Raw genomic sequence first — 15284 nt, forward strand, 5'->3', positions numbered from 1 at the left:
TATACTGATAACAAGTTCAAACTGCTGCCATTACTACAGGTAATGAGTGGAGGACAGAGGAGCCTCTTAAAGAAGACGTTACATGTCTGTGAGAGTCAGAAATCTTGCATGTTTTTAGGTGACCAAATACTTATTTTCCACCATAATTTGCTAAATAAATCTTGCCAAATCAGACAAGGAGATTTTCTGGATTTGTTTTCTTGTTTTGACTTTCATAGTTGTGGTCTACCTATGATGTAAATTACAGGCCTCTCTCATCTTTTTAAGTGGGAGAACTTGCACAATTGGTGGCTTACTTTTTTTCCCCACTGTATATAACATACGAGTTTCAATTTTTGTATTGAAGAACTGAAATAATTAAAATTTTGATGATATTCTAATTTAGTGAGAAGCACTTGTATATAGTGTACAGTGTAAATGCACAGGTAACACACTGACTCACCTGTGATGTTTCTAGTTGAAGTCCTTCATTTCCACTTCTCTTCTTCATCCAGTGAAAACTGCCATCACTTCTTTCACCCAGGAGTCATCTCTGAAGAAAATAACACAGTTATCTAGAGCACAATTTTCCCCCAACTTCTACACTACATCAGATGAAGAAATAAAGGGACAGTGTCGTCCTACACAGTAACAGGATGTCCCCCCAACCACTGAAAACAGCAACAGCAAAAATAAATTATATCATAGCAGTAATAATATCCCTTAATTAGCCCCTACAGTAACAATGTCCCACATTCTGCAAAAAAACTCTGTTGACATGCTGCCGATTTGAAAAAATTACCAAGAAGGTTAACTCCTTAACGACCACCGATATGCCTTTTAACAGCGGCAGTTAAGGGTACTAATTCCTCAGCACCACTTTATAACGATGCTGAGAAATAAGGTTATTGCATCGCCCACCATCAGAAATTGCAGGGGTAGCAGATACCCAAGAGAACATGATTCTGGTCGGTTTATACCGACCCCAGTGTTGCAATCACTGTTATTCACAAAATAACGGCGACAGTAAAAAAATAAAAAGTCTGATTTCCAATTTAATTTCTCTCTCCTCTGATATGATCTAGCACATCGGGGGATAGAGAAATGGAGTCCCCTGAGCACCCCCGGTACTTCTGGTATGCCTTCTGCATCCCCCAGTCCTGTCCGCTGCCTTCGTTATCTTCTCCAGGGAAGAAAATGGGGGGTGCATGCCCAGTGCACCTATCAAGATCTGCCATCGGGCACCTGGCAACAATAGGAAATTTTTCCTGTTGGTTCATTTTGATCACTGTGATAGACCCTATCACAGTGATCAAAATAAAAAAAATTGTAAATCAAGCCCCTCCTTATCACCCCTTTAGTTAGGTAAAAATAATATTAAAAAGGTATTTATTTCCATTTTTCCATTAAGGTTAGGGTTGGGCTAGGGTTAGGTTTGGGGCGATTGGGCTAGGGTTAGGGTTGAGCTAAGGTTAGGGTTGGGTTAGGGTTGGGGCTACAGTTATGGTTGGTCTAGGGTTAGGGTTGAGGCTAGGGTTAGAGTTGGGGCTAGGATTAGGGTTGGGCTAGGGTTTGGGTTGGTGCTAGGGTTAGGGTTGTGGTTAGATTTGTGTTGAGGTTAGAGCTGTGGTTAGGGTTTTGAGGCCATGTGCACACGCTGCGGATTCCATTGCGGAATTTTCCACAGCAGATTTGCAAAACTGCGGTTTTTACTGCGGATTTATCGCGGTTTCTTTTGCGGTTTCCTCTGCGGGTTTTCACCTGCAGATTTCTATTGGAGCAGGTGCAAACCCACAGCGGAATCCGCACAAAGAATTGACATGCTGCGGAAAATAAACTGCTGCGTTTCCGCATGGCTTTTTCCGCAGCATGTGCACTGCAGATTTGGTTTCCCATAGGTTTACATTGTACTGTAAACTCATGGGAAACCGCTGCGGATCCGCAGCTGCGGAAACGCTGCGGATCCGCAGCAAAATCTGCAGCGTGTGCACATACCCTGATTGTGGTTATGGTTGGGATTAGGGTTAGGGGTGTTGTGTTAGGGTTGTGTTTAGGGTTATGGTTAGGGTTGGGATTAGGGTTAGGGGTGTGTTGGGGAGAGGGTCGGAGTTAGAATTGGGGGGGTTCAACTGTTTAGGTACATCAGGGAGTCTTCAAAGGCAACATGGCGTTCACCATTGATTCCAGCCAATATTGCATTCAAAAAGTCAAATGGTGCTCCCTCCCTTCTGAGCCCTGCCATGTGCTCAAACAGTGGCTTTTTCCCACATACAGGCTATTAGCGTACTCAGGAGAAATTGTAAAACAAATTTTCTGATCCATTTGTTCCTGATACCCTTGTGAAAATAAAAAAAATTGGTTTCAAAGTAAATTGTTTGTGAAAAAAGTAAAATGTAAATTTTTTCCTTCCACATTGCTTTAGGTCTCGTGAAGAACTTGAAGGGTTAATAAACATTTTGAATGTGGTTTTGCGCACATTGAGGGGAACAGTTTTTAGAATGGTGTCACTTTTTGGTATTTTCTGTTATATTGAGCCCCCAAACTCACTTCAAATGTGAAGTGGTCCCTAAAAAACTGGTTTTATAAATTTTTTTGGAAAAATGAAGAATTGCTGGTCAACTTTTAACCCTTATAACGTCCTGACAGCAAAAAACATATGTTTCCAAAATTGTGCAGATGTAAAGTTGACATGTGGGAAATGTTATTTACTATTTTTTGTCACACCACTCTCTGATTTAAGGGTACAAAAACTAAAAGTTTGAAAATTGCAAAATTTTAAAAACTGTTGCGAAATTTCCATTTTTTTCATAAATAAAAGAAAGCTATATTGAAGAAATTTTACCACTAACATGAAGTACAACATGTCACGAAAAAACAATCTCAGAATCAGTGGGAGACGACGCATTCCAGAACAATAGCTTCATAAAGTGGCAAAGGTCAGAATTGTATAAATTGGCTTGGTCATTAAGTACCAAATTGGCTCTGTCACTAAGGGGTTAAATTAGTCAAGCAAAAAGTTAGCAGCATGTGTAATTAGGTGTCAGAAATCTCACTTACTTTGCTAGTTCTGCAAAATGCTGCATTTTTTCGTGAAAAAAGTGAAACAATTTTTTTAAATTGCAATGTGTGAACAAGCCCAAATGATTATAATACTTCAGATTTGAAACTGCTGCTAATCTGCAAAAAACTAACAAGCAGCATGTGCTTGAGATTTCAGAAATCTCATTAATTTGCTCGTACTTTATTGTTAAGCGTTTTTGGTACAGTTTTTATGTAGCAGAAATTTTGGCTGAAATTGCTCAACCTGTTCGCTTACCTTTATAAAAAAGAGGCATAGGAAGAAAAGCCTTAAGACTGTAAGTTCCTGGGAGCACTATTGCTGCAGTAATAGGTAGCACAGTAGGTACTGTTTAATAGCAGTCCCATAGATAGCAGCTAGCATGGTATGATATCACCAGGACATATGCCAAATGACAAACTCAGCTCCGCTATGGCTGTTTGAAATGAGAGGTTAATACATAGTTGTATTCTGTTTTCACGTTTTCTGAGATATTGAAAATGAACACAGAATGTACGAAGTTGTACACAAGCAGCTGCCCTTTGTCCAATGCTTTGCAGAATGGGTTCTATTTTACTTTTTCACCTTTTTATTAATTTATCAACTGGTTCTTTAAATTTATAGATATGAGACATCTCTGGCCTAATTCCTACTTTTCTGAATGTGTCTTCTTCATAAATTCCACTTTTCTTTCCTCTTCTTCTTATGCTATTGTTAATTTATTCTTCATTTCCATTTTTTCTCCGTTACATATACATCTTTCCATCTTCTTAATTCTTCGTCAACTTTACCTTTCATTATTTTTCTACTTTTTATTTCTTTAATTACCAATACTTATTTCTCAGGACATTCTCATTCTTTCATTTCCCTTTTCTCTTCTTCTTTGTATCTATTTTCTACAAAATATTTTTTTATTTTCTATTCTTCTTTCTCTTCCCTCTCCTTCTTGTTTTCATCTTATCTCTGTCTCATCTTCTCTTTAGAAATTGCCTGTTTAGGAATTGCAACTCCTTCTGCTCTCCCTTTTCTATCCCTATATTCCTTTTCCTCTACTATTTGTCTTTTTTCTTTCTCATACCTTTTCCCTTTCATCTTTCTTTTTTTCTTCCCTTCCCTTTTTTAATTTCCCCTTAATTTTTCTATTTTCTCCTCTCTCTCCCTTTTCTTTTTTATCTCCTTTTTCTCTTTCATTTCTTTCTGTCTCTGCTTCTTTTCTATTCTTATTCTTCTTCTCTTTGTCTTATATAATACAGGACAAGTGACATTGGATTTCTGACCTTTAAAGAACACTTACCGGTCTCACAGATTGTAATCACTGATACAAACAGACCAGGGTCTGAAGCTGCCTGGAAAGTGGGACCTCTGCGCTGTTATGGTGACAGTGAGTATATGTTACATACAGTGGGGTAACTAGAGACGGTTGAGACCTGGTACATAATTTGGATCTGGGACCCCACCTGCATGTTGACCAAATGTATGTATGTATTCATAGGATACAGTATAATGTCCTCCATCCTGGGCCAGTTCTAGGTATAATGTTCCCAATCCTGGTCCCCTTCCAAATATAATGTCCACCATCTTGGCCCATTTCTTTAATAATGTCCTACATCCTGAGCCCTTTCATGTAATAATGACTCCCACCCTGATCCCTTCCTATAGCAATGTCTGCCATCATCTGCTCCTTCCTGTAATAATGTCCCCATCCTGACTCTTTCCTGTAATAATACCCCCCATCCTGGGCCCCAGTTACAGTGGGCGTCAGCAGGCCCCCATTGTGCACAAGGTTTGGTCGTGGTCGAACCTTCCGCCATCGTGATTTTTAAGCCTCTGATTATATATGAAGTCTCACATGTATTTTCCTGTATATATTCTGAAGTTACAGTATTGTGAAAATTCACTTAATTCTTGCTTCACAGGAAGTTTTTGGAATTCCGCCTCTTTCACTTCTGGGACCTCTTATCTCTATTTTCCCACGTTCTATTCGGATTACAGCATTGACATCTCATTTTACTTCAAGACCACAAGCTCATCTGGAATCTTCTTGGAAAACCTTGGCGTCAAGGATTTCATAAGAATCACGTTAGTCTGTAAGTCTTTGAAGGTTATGTTTGTATGGGCTAAAAACATCTAGCAAGCACAGGAGTATAGGAAATGTTCCTGCACCAACTAGCAGTCAAAGTGATGATCCTTATTTTATATATTTTAATGTAATACAATGAGAGTAGCCAGAATTTGGACACAAAATGGCTGTTTTTAAGCCATAGGAAACACCATCTACATAAGCGATATACTGTGTACAGGAGCTTCTCACAAAATAAGAATATCATCAAAAAGTTTACTTCAGTTCTTCAATGCAAAAAGTGAAACTCATATATTACATAGAGTCATTACAGAGTGTTATACTTCTAGCGTTCATTTCTGTTAATGTTGATAATTATGGTATATATATATATATATATATATATATATATATATATATATATATATATATATATATACTAGATGGCAGCCCGATTCTAAAGAATCGGGAGTCTAGAATCCATATATACTTTATTTATTCAAATGTAAGAATAATACAATTAATAAATAATAGTAAGAAAGAACAAAAAATGGCTGCACTCACCAGCTCTTGACAATTCTTGACAGTACGGCACATTTCTGATTGGTCGCTCGCGGCAGGCGGCAACCAATCAGAAAAGTGCCGCGCACCACGAAGGCATATATCTTTGTCCACCCTGAGCGGGTGTAGGACGCTGGTGACGTCACTTATCTCCGGACATTATCTCCGGACAAAGCCACGGAAGTTGGCACAAATTGCCGGAAGTAGTATTCTAGGCAATTATATATTAGATTTTAATGTTATCAGTGTTTACCTTTGAACGTTTATATTGTATTGTCCTGTCACCAGCCATGTGTACGATTATCGGCCGAAAGCCTCTCTGGAACCAATAATCACCCCATGTAAAGGTATCTTTATAAGTTAAAGATTCAGAATACTATGACTTTTATCATATCCTGAACAGTCAAGTTTTTTATGAACCGTTAAGGTTTTCTGGTTGAAGTAAAAAACACTCTGAGTGTTTACAGTTTGAAACCATAAAATGTTGAAAAATTATGTCATTCTTGAGTATATCACTCAATGGTGCTCATAAACGTGTCAAATTTGATCTATAATATACTTTAATATACGTTACTTTAATCTTTAATATACTTAAGAACAGGGCCCCAGACATCACACAGGGGGTCTGAAACACCGCACAGTGGTCCAAAATATTGCTGTGCTCTGCCTGGGGCCCCATATGCTGCCTGGGGCCCCTGTGCTCTGCCTGGGGCCCCATATGCTGCCTGGGGCCCCTGTGCTCTGCCTGGGGCCCCTGTGCTCTGCCTGGGGCCCCTGTGCTCTGCCTGGGGCCACTGTGCTCTGCCTGGGGCCCCATATGCTGCCTGGGGCCCATGTGCTCTGCCTGGGACCCCATATGCTGCCTGGGGCCCCTGTGCTCTGCCTGGGGCCCCATAGGCTGCCTGGGGCCCCTGTGCTCTACCTGGGACCACTGTGCTCTGCCTGGGGCCCCATATGCTGCCTGGGGCCCCTGTGCTCGGCCTGGGGCCCCTGTGCTCTGCCTGGGGCCCCATGTTCTGCCTGGGACCACTGTGCTCTGCCTGGGGCCCCATATGCTGCCTGGGGCCCCTGTGCTCTGCCTGGGGCCCCTGTGCTCTGCCTGGGGCCACTGTGCTCTGCCTGGGGCCCCATGTTCTGCCTGGGGCCACTGTGCTCTGCCTGGGGCCCCATAAGCTGCCTGGGGCCCCTGTGCTCTGCCTGGGACCACTGTGCTCTGCCTGGGGCCCCATATGCTGCCTGGGGCCACTGTGCTCTGCCTGGGACCACTGTGCTCTGCCTGGGGCCCCATATGCTGCCTGGGGCACCTGTGCTCTGCCTGGGGCCACTGTGCTCTGCCTGGGGCCCCATATGCTGCCTGGGGCCCCTGTGCTCTGCCTGGGGCCCCATATGCTGCCTGGGGCCCCTGTGCTCTGCCTGGGACCACTGTGCTCTGCCTGGGGCCCCATATGCTGCCTGGGGCCCCTGTGCTCTGCCTGGGGCCCCTGTGCTCTGCCTGGGGCCACTGTGCTCTGCCTGGGGCCCCATGTTCTGCCTGGGGCCACTGTGCTCTGCCTGGGGCCCCATAAGCTGCCTGGGGCCCCTGTGCTCTGCCTGGGACCACTGTGCTCTGCCTGGGGCCCCATATGCTGCCTGGGGCCACTGTGCTCTGCCTGGGGCCCCATATGCTGCCTGGGGCCACTGTGCTCTGCCTGGGGCCCCATATGCTGCCTGGGGCCCCTGTGCTCTGCCTGGGGCCCCATATGCTGCCTGGGGCCACTGTGCTCTGCCTGGGGCCCCATATGCTGCCTGGGGCCACTGTGCTCTGCCTGGGGCCCCATATGCTGCCTGGGGCCCCTGTGCCATGCCTGGGGCCCCATATGCTGCCTGGGGCCCCTGTGCTCTGCCTGGGGCCCCATATGCTGCCTGGGGCCCCTGTGCCCTGCCTGGGGCCCCATATGCTGCCTGGGGCCCCTGTGCTCTGCCTGGGGCCCCTGTGCTCTGCCTGGGGCCCCATGTTCTGCCTGGGGCCCCTGTGCTCTGCCTGGGGCCACTGTGCTCTGCCTGGGGCCCCATATGCTGCCTGGGGCCCCTGTGCTCTGCCTGGGGCCCCATATGCTGCCTGGCGCCCCTGTGCTCTGCCTGGGGCCACTGTGCTCTGCCTGGGGCCCCATAGGCTGCCTGGGGCCCCTGTGCTCTGCCTGGGACCACTGTGCTCTGCCTGGGGCCCCATGTTCTGCCTGGGGCCCCTGTGCTCTGCCTGGGGCCCCATATGCTGCCTGGCGCCCCTGTGCTCTGCCTGGGGCCACTGTGCTCTGCCTGGGGCCCCATAGGCTGCCTGGGGCCCCTGTGCTCTGCCTGGGACCACTGTGCTCTGCCTGGGGCCCCATATGCTGCCTGGGGCCCCTGTGCTCTGCCTGGGGCCACTGTGCTCTGCCTGGGGCCCCATATGCTGCCTGGGGCCCCTGTGCTCTGCCTGGGTGTAGGACACTGGTGACGTCACTTATCTCCGGACATTAGCTCCGGACATTAGCTCCGGACATTATCTCCGGACATTAGCTCCGGACAAAGCCACGGAAGTTGGCACAAATTGCAGGAAGTAGTATTCTAGGCAATTATATATTAGATGGGCATTTCCTGAAGGAAATACATGGTGCTTGAACAGCGCTACCAGCTTTACAGCAGCACTTTTCACACACGGGACTGGGGGGCGCGCTTACTTTTGCACCCGGGGCCGGGGGCGCGCTTACTTTTGCACCCGGGGGCGCACTTACTTTTGCACCCGGAGGCGCACTTACTTTTGCACCCGGGGGCGCACTTACTTTTGCACCCGGGGGCGCACTTACTTTTGCACCCGGGGGCGCTCTTACTTTTGCACCCGGGGGCGCACTTACTTTTGCACCCGGGGGCGCACTTACTTTTGCACCCGGGGGCGCACTTACTTTTGCACCCGGGGGTGCACTTACTTTTGCACCCGGGGGCGCACTTACTTTTGCACCCGGGGGCGCACTTACTTTTGCACCCGGGGCGCACTTACTTTTGGGGCCGCACTTACTTTTGGTGGGCGGGGCTCCTCGGCCTGCGATTTGGTTGGTGGGGCCCCTCGTCCTCCGATTTGGTGGGTGGGGACCCTCGGCCTCCGATTTGGTGGGCGGGGACCGGCCTCCGATTTGGTGGGCGGGGACCCTCGGCCTCCGCTTTGGTGGGCGGGGACCCTCGGCCTCCGATTTGGTGGGCGGGGTCCCTCTGCCTCCGATTTGGTGGGCGGGGACCCTCGGCCTCCGCTTTGGTTGGCGGGGCCGCTCGGCCTTCGATTTGGTGGGCGGGGCTCCTCGGCCTCCGATTTGGTTGGTGGGGCCCCTCGGCCTCCGATTTGGTGGGCGGGGCCCCTTATCCTCCGATTTGGTGGGCGGGGACCCTCGGCCTCCGATTTGGTGGGCGGGGCCCCTCAGCCTCCGATTTGGTGGGCGGGGCCCCTCGGCCTCCGATTTGGTTGGCGGGGCCCCTCGGCCTCCGATTTGGTGGGCAGGGACCCTCGGCCTCCGCTTTGGTGGGCGGGGCCCCTCGGCCTCCGATTTGGTTGGTGGGGCCCCTCGGCTTCCGATTTGGTGGGCGGGGACCCTCGGCCTCCGATTTGGTGGGCGGGGACCCTCGGCCTCCAATTTGGTTGTCGGGGACCCTCGGCCTCCGATTTGGTGGGCGGGGACCCTCGGCCTCCAATTTGGTGGGTGGGGACCCTCGGCCTCCGATTTGGTGGGCGGGGCCACTCGGCCTCCGATGTGGTGGGCGGGGCCCCTCGGCCTCCGCTTTGGTGGGCGGGCCCGGGCCCCTCGGCCTCCGCTTTGGTGGGCGGGGCCGCTCGGCCTTCGATTTGGTGGGCGGGGCTCCTCGGCCTCCGATGCGGTTGGCGGGGCCCCTCGGCCTCCGATTTGGTTGGCGGGGCCCCTCGGCCTCCGATTTGGTGGGCGGGGACTCTCTGCCTCCGATTTGGTGGGCGGGAACCCTCGGCCTCCGATTTGGTGGGCGGGGACCCTCGGCCTCCGATTTGGTGGGCAGGGACCCTCGGCCTCCGATTTGGTGGGCAGGGACCCTCGGCCTTCGCTTTGGTGGGCGGGGCCCCTCGGCCTCCGATTTGGTGGGCGGGGTCCCTCTGCCTCCGATTTGTTGTGCGGGGACCCTCGGCCTCCGCTTTGGTGGGCGGGGCCCCTCGGCCTTCGATTTGGTGGGCGGGGCCCCTCGGCCTCCGATTTGGTTGGAGTTGACCCTCGACCTCCGATTTGGTGGGCGGGGACCCTCGGCCTCCGATTTGGTGGGCGGGGACCCTCGGCCTCCGATTTGGTGGGCGGGGACCCTCGGCCTCCGATTTGGTGGGCGGGGCCCATCGGCCTCCGATGTGGTGGGCGGGGCCCCTCAGCCTCCGATTTGGTGGGCGGGGACCCACGGCCTCCGATTTGGTGGGTGGGGACCCTCGGCCTCCGATTTGGTGGGCGGGGCCCCTCGGCCTCCGATTTGTGGGTGGGGCCCCTCGGCCTCCGATGTAGTGGTCGCGGCCCCTCGGCCTCCGCTTTGGTGGGTGGGGCCGGGCCCCTCGGCCTCCGCTGTGGTGGGCGGGGCCGCTCGGCCATCGATTTGTTGGGCGGGGCTCCTCGGCCTTCGATTTGGTTGGCGGGGCCCCTCGGCCTCCGATTTGGTTGGCGGGGCCCCTTATCCTCCGATTTGGTGGGCGGGGACTCTCGGCCTCTGATTCGTTGGGCGGGGACCCTCAGCCTCCGATTTGGTGGGCGGGGCCCCTCGGCCTCCGATTTGGTTGGCGGGGCCCCTCGGCCTCCGATTTGGTGGGCGGGGACCCTCGGCCTCCGATTTGGTGGGCGGGGCCCCTCGGCCTCCGATTTGGTGGGTGGGGCCCCTCGGCCTCCGCTTTGGTGGGTGGGGCCGGGCCCCTCGGCCTTCGCTGTGGTGGGCGGGGCCGCTCGGCCATCGATTTGTTGGGCGGGGCTCCTCGGCCTTCGATTTGGTTGGCGGGGCCCCTCGGCCTCCGATTTGGTTGGCGGGGCCCCTTATCCTCCGATTTGGTGGGCGGGGACTCTCGGCCTCCGATTCGTTGGGCGGGGACCCTCAGCCTCCGATTTGGTGGGCGGGGCCCCTCGGCCTCCGATTTGGTTGGCGGGGCCCCTCGGCCTCCGATTTGGTGGGCGGGGACCCTCGGCCTCCGATTTGGTGGGCGGGGCCCCTCGGCCTCCGATTTGGTGGGTGGGGCCCCTCGGCCTCCGATTTGGTGGGTGGGGCCCCTCGGCCTCCGATTTGGTTGGCGGGGCCCCTCGGCCTCTGATTTGGTGGGCAGAAACCCTCGGCCTCCAATTTGGTTGGCGGGGCCCCTCGGCCTCTGATTTGGTGGGCAGAAACCCTCGGCCTCCAATTTGGTGGGCGGGGCCCCTCGGCCTCCAATTTGGTTGGTGGGGCCCCTCGGCCTACGATGTGGTGGACGGGGACCTCGGCCTCTGATTTGGTGGGCGGGGACCCTCGGCCTCCGATTTGGTGGGCGGGGACCCTCGGCCTCCGATTTGGTGGGCGGGGACCCTCCGCCTCCAATTTGGTGGGTGGGGACCCTCGGCCTCCGATTTGGTGGGCGGGGCCCCTCGGCCTCCGATTTGGTGGTCGGGGACCCTCGGCCTCCGCTTTGGTGGGCGGGGCCCCTCGGCCTTCGATTTGGTGGGCGGGGCTCCTCGGCCTCCGATTTGGTTGGCGGGGCCCCTCGGCCTCCGATTTGGTTGGCGGGGCCCCTCGGCCTCCGATTTGGTGGGCGGGGACTCTCGGCCTCCGATTTGGTGGGTGGGGACCCTCGGCCTCCGATTTGGTGGGCGGGGACCCTCGGCCTCCGATTTGGTGGGCAGGGACCCTCGGCCTCCGATTTGGTGGTCGGGGACCCTCGGCCTCCGCTTTGGTGGGCGGGGCCCCTCGGCCTCCGATTTGGTGGGCGGGGTCCCTCTGCCTCCGATTTGGTGTGCGGGGACCCTCGGCCTCCGCTTTGGTGGGCGGGGCCCCTCGGCCTTCAATTTGGTGGGCGGGGCCCCTCGGCCTCCGATTTGGTTGGTGTGGACCCTCGGCCTCCGATTTGGTGGGCGGGGACCCTCGGCCTCTGATTTGGTGGGCGGGGACCCTCGGCCTCCGATTTGGTGGGCGGGGACCCTCGGCCTCCGATTTGGTGGGCGGGACCCATCGGCCTCCGATGTGGTGGGCGAGGCCCCTCGGCCTCCGATTTGGTGGGCGCGGACCCCCGGCCTCCGATTTGGTGGGCGGGGCCCCTCGGCCTCCGATTTGGTGGGCGGGGACCCTCGGCTTCTGATTTGGTAGGCGGGGCCCCTCGGCCTCCGATTTGGTGGGCGGGGACCCTCGGCCTCCGATTTGGTGGGCGGGGCCCCTCGGCCTCCAGTTTGGTGGGCGGGGACCCTCGGCTTCCGATTTGGTAGGCGGGGCCCCTCGGCCTCCGATTTGGTGGGCGGGGACCCTCGGCTTCCGATTTGGTAGGCGGGGCCCCTCGGCCTCCAGTTTGGTGGGCGGGGACCCTCGGCCTCCGATTTGGTGGGCAGGGACCCTCGGCCTCCAATTTGGTGGGCGGGGCCCCTCGGCCTCCGATTTGGTGGGCGGGGCCCCTCGGCCTTTGATGTGGTGGTCGGGGCCCCTCGGCCTCCGCTTTGGTGGGCGGGGCCGGGCCCCTCGGCCTCCGCTTTGGTGGGCGGGGCCCCTCGGCCTCCGATTTGGTTGGTGGGGCCCCTTATCCTCCGATTTGGTGGGCGGGGACTCTCGGCCTCCGATTTGGTGGGCGGGGACTCTCGGCCTCTGATTTGGTGGGCGGGGCCCCTCGGCCTCCGATTTGGTGGGCGGGGCCCCTCGGCCTTTGATGTGGTGGTCGGGGCCCCTCGGCCTCCGCTTTGGTGGGCGGGGCCGGGCCCCTCGGCCTCCGCTTTGGTGGGCGGGGCCCCTCGGCCTCCGATTTGGTTGGTGGGGCCCCTTATCCTCCGATTTGGTGGGCGGGGACTCTCGGCCTCCGATTTGGTGGGCGGGGACTCTCGGCCTCTGATTTGGTGGGCGGGGACCCTCGGCCTCCGATTTGGTGGGCGGGGACCCTCGGCCTCCGATTTGGTGGGTGGGGCCCCTCGGCCTCCGATTTGGTTGGCGGAGCCCCTCGGCCTCCGATTTGGTGGGCGGGGACCCTCGGCCTCCGATTTGGTGGGCGGGGCCCCTCGGCCTCCGATTTGGTGGGTGGGGCCCCTCGGCCTCCGATTTGGTGGGCGGGGCCCCTCGGCCTCCAATGTGGTGGGTGGGGCCCCTCGGCCTCCGCTTTGGTGGGCGGGGCCAGGCCCCTCGTCCTCCGCTTTGGTGAGCGGGGCCGCTCGGCCTTCGATTTGGTGGGCGGGGCTCCTCGGCCTCCGATTTGGTTGGCTAAGCCCCTCGGCCTCCGATTTGGTTGGCGGGGCCCCTCGGCCTCCGATTTGGTGGGCGGGGACTCTCGGCCTCCGATTTGGTGGGCGGGGACCCTCGGCCTCCGATTTGGTGGGCGGGGACCATCGGCCTCCGATTTGGTGGGCAGGGACCCTCGGCCTCCGATTTGGTGGTCGGGGACCCTCGGCCTCCGCTTTGGTGGGCGGGGCCCCTCGGCCTCCGATTTGGTGGGCGGGGTCCCTCTGCCTCCGATTTGGTGTGCGGGGACCCTCGGCCTCCGCTTTCGTGGGCGGGGCCCCTCGACCTTCGATTTGGTAAGCGGGGCTCCTCGGCCTCCGATTTGGTTGGTGGGGCCCCTCGGCCTCCAATTTGGTGGGCGGGGACCCTCGGCCTCCGATTTGGTGGGCGGGGACCCTCGGCCTCCGATTTGGTGGGCGGGGACCCTTGGCCTCCGCTTTGGTGGGTGGGGCCCGTCGGCCTCCGATTTGGTGGACGGGGCCCCTCGGCCTCCGATTTGGATGGTGTGGACCCTCGGCCTCCGATTTGGTGGGCGGGGACCCTCGGCCTCCGATTTGGTGGGCGGGGACCCTCGGCCTCCGATTTGGTGGGTGGGGCCCCTCGGCCTCCGATGTGGTGGGCGGGGACCCTCGGCCTCCGATTTGGTGGGCGGGGACCCTCGGCCTCCGATTTGGTGGGCGGGGACCCTCGGCCTCCGATTTGGTGGGCGGGGCACCTCGGCCTCCGATTTGGTGGGCGGGGACCCTCGGCCTCCGATTTGGTGGGCGGGGACCCTCGGCCTCCGATTTGGTGGGCAGGGCCCCTCGGCCTCCGATGTGGTGGTCGGGGCCCCTCGGCCTCCGCTTTGGTGGGCGGGGCCGGGCCCCTCGGCCTCCGCTTTGGTGGGCGGGGCCGCTCGGCCTTCGATTTGGTGGGCGGGGCTCCTCGGCCTCCGATTTGGTGGGCAGGGCCCCTCGGCCTCCGATGTGGTGGTCGGGGCCCCTCGGCCTCCGCTTTGGTGGGTGGGGCCGGGCCCCTCGGCCTCCGCTTTGGTGGGCGGGGCCGCTCGGCCTTCGATTTGGTGGGCGGGGCTCCTCGGCCTCCGATTTGGTTGGCGGGGCCCCTCGGCCTCCGATTTGGTGTGTGCTCTGCCTGGGGCCACTGTGCTCTGCCTGGGGCCCCATATGCTGCCTGGGGCCCCTGTGCTCTGCCTGGGGCCCCATATGCTGCCTGGGGCCCCTGTGCTCTGCCTGGGGCCCCTGTGCTCTGCCTGGGGCCCCATGTTCTGCCTGGGGCCCCTGTGCTCTGCCTGGGGCCACTGTGCTCTGCCTGGGGCCACTGTGCTCTGCCTGGGTGTAGGACACTGGTGACGTCACTTATCTCTGGACATTAGCTCCGGACATTAGCTCCGGACATTATCTCCGGACATTAGCTCCGGACAAAGCCACGGAAGTTGGCACAAATTGCAGGAAGTAGTATTCTAGGCAATTATATATATATACAGTATATCCCAAAGAACTGAGGCAGCACACTGAATAAAGATATAATCTAAATGCTTTTTATTAGCCCATGTGGCGACGTTTCAGGCCAGCTTGAGAAACATCCACACTCCTGAACTGAAACGTAACAACATTGGCTAATAAATAGCCCTTAGATTATATATTCATATGGTGTGTTGCCTTGATTCTTTGAACTGTATTGATGACTGGTATGTACCTATGAGGCTCTGCACCATATAATTATCGGTGCTGCTTTTTACTCATATATATGTATAAATATGCTCAAAAAAATAAAGGGAACACTAAAATACCACATCCTAGATATCACTGAATGAAATATTTCAGTTGCAAATCTTTATTCATTACATAAGTGGAATGTGTTGAGAACAATAAAACATAAAAATGATCAATGAAAATCAAAATTAATATCCCATGGAGATCTGGATTTGGAATGATACTCAAAATCAAAGTGGAAAATTAAATTACAGGCTGATCCAACTTCAGGGGAAATGCCTCAATACAAGGACATGATGTTCAGTTGTGTGTGGCCTCCATGTGCCTGTATGACCTCCCTACAATGCTTGGGCATGCTCCTGATGAGGCAGCGGATGGTCTCCTGAGGGATCTCCTCCTAGGTCTGGACTAAAGCATCTGCCAACTCCTGGACAGTCTGTGGTGCAACGTGACGTTGGTGGATGGTGCGAGACATGATGTC

The 15284-nt window shown here is 55.4% G+C and overlaps 1 protein-coding gene across 1 annotated transcript in view; it reads left to right on the top strand.

The window, feature by feature from the left end:
• LOC143815804 (contactin-associated protein-like 5) overlaps positions 1 to 15284 on the top strand; it is a 1144596-nt gene that overhangs the window by 882070 nt on the left and 247242 nt on the right. Inside the window, exons 15-16 of the mRNA XM_077295418.1 lie at positions 4291 to 4418; positions 4954 to 5124. Coding sequence (XP_077151533.1) covers positions 4291 to 4418; positions 4954 to 5124 — 299 coding nt within the window. The remainder of the gene's footprint in view (positions 1 to 4290; positions 4419 to 4953; positions 5125 to 15284) is intronic.

Source organism: Ranitomeya variabilis, chromosome 3 (genome assembly GCF_051348905.1).
Source record: "Ranitomeya variabilis isolate aRanVar5 chromosome 3, aRanVar5.hap1, whole genome shotgun sequence".
Taxonomy (NCBI): domain Eukaryota; kingdom Metazoa; phylum Chordata; class Amphibia; order Anura; family Dendrobatidae; genus Ranitomeya; species Ranitomeya variabilis.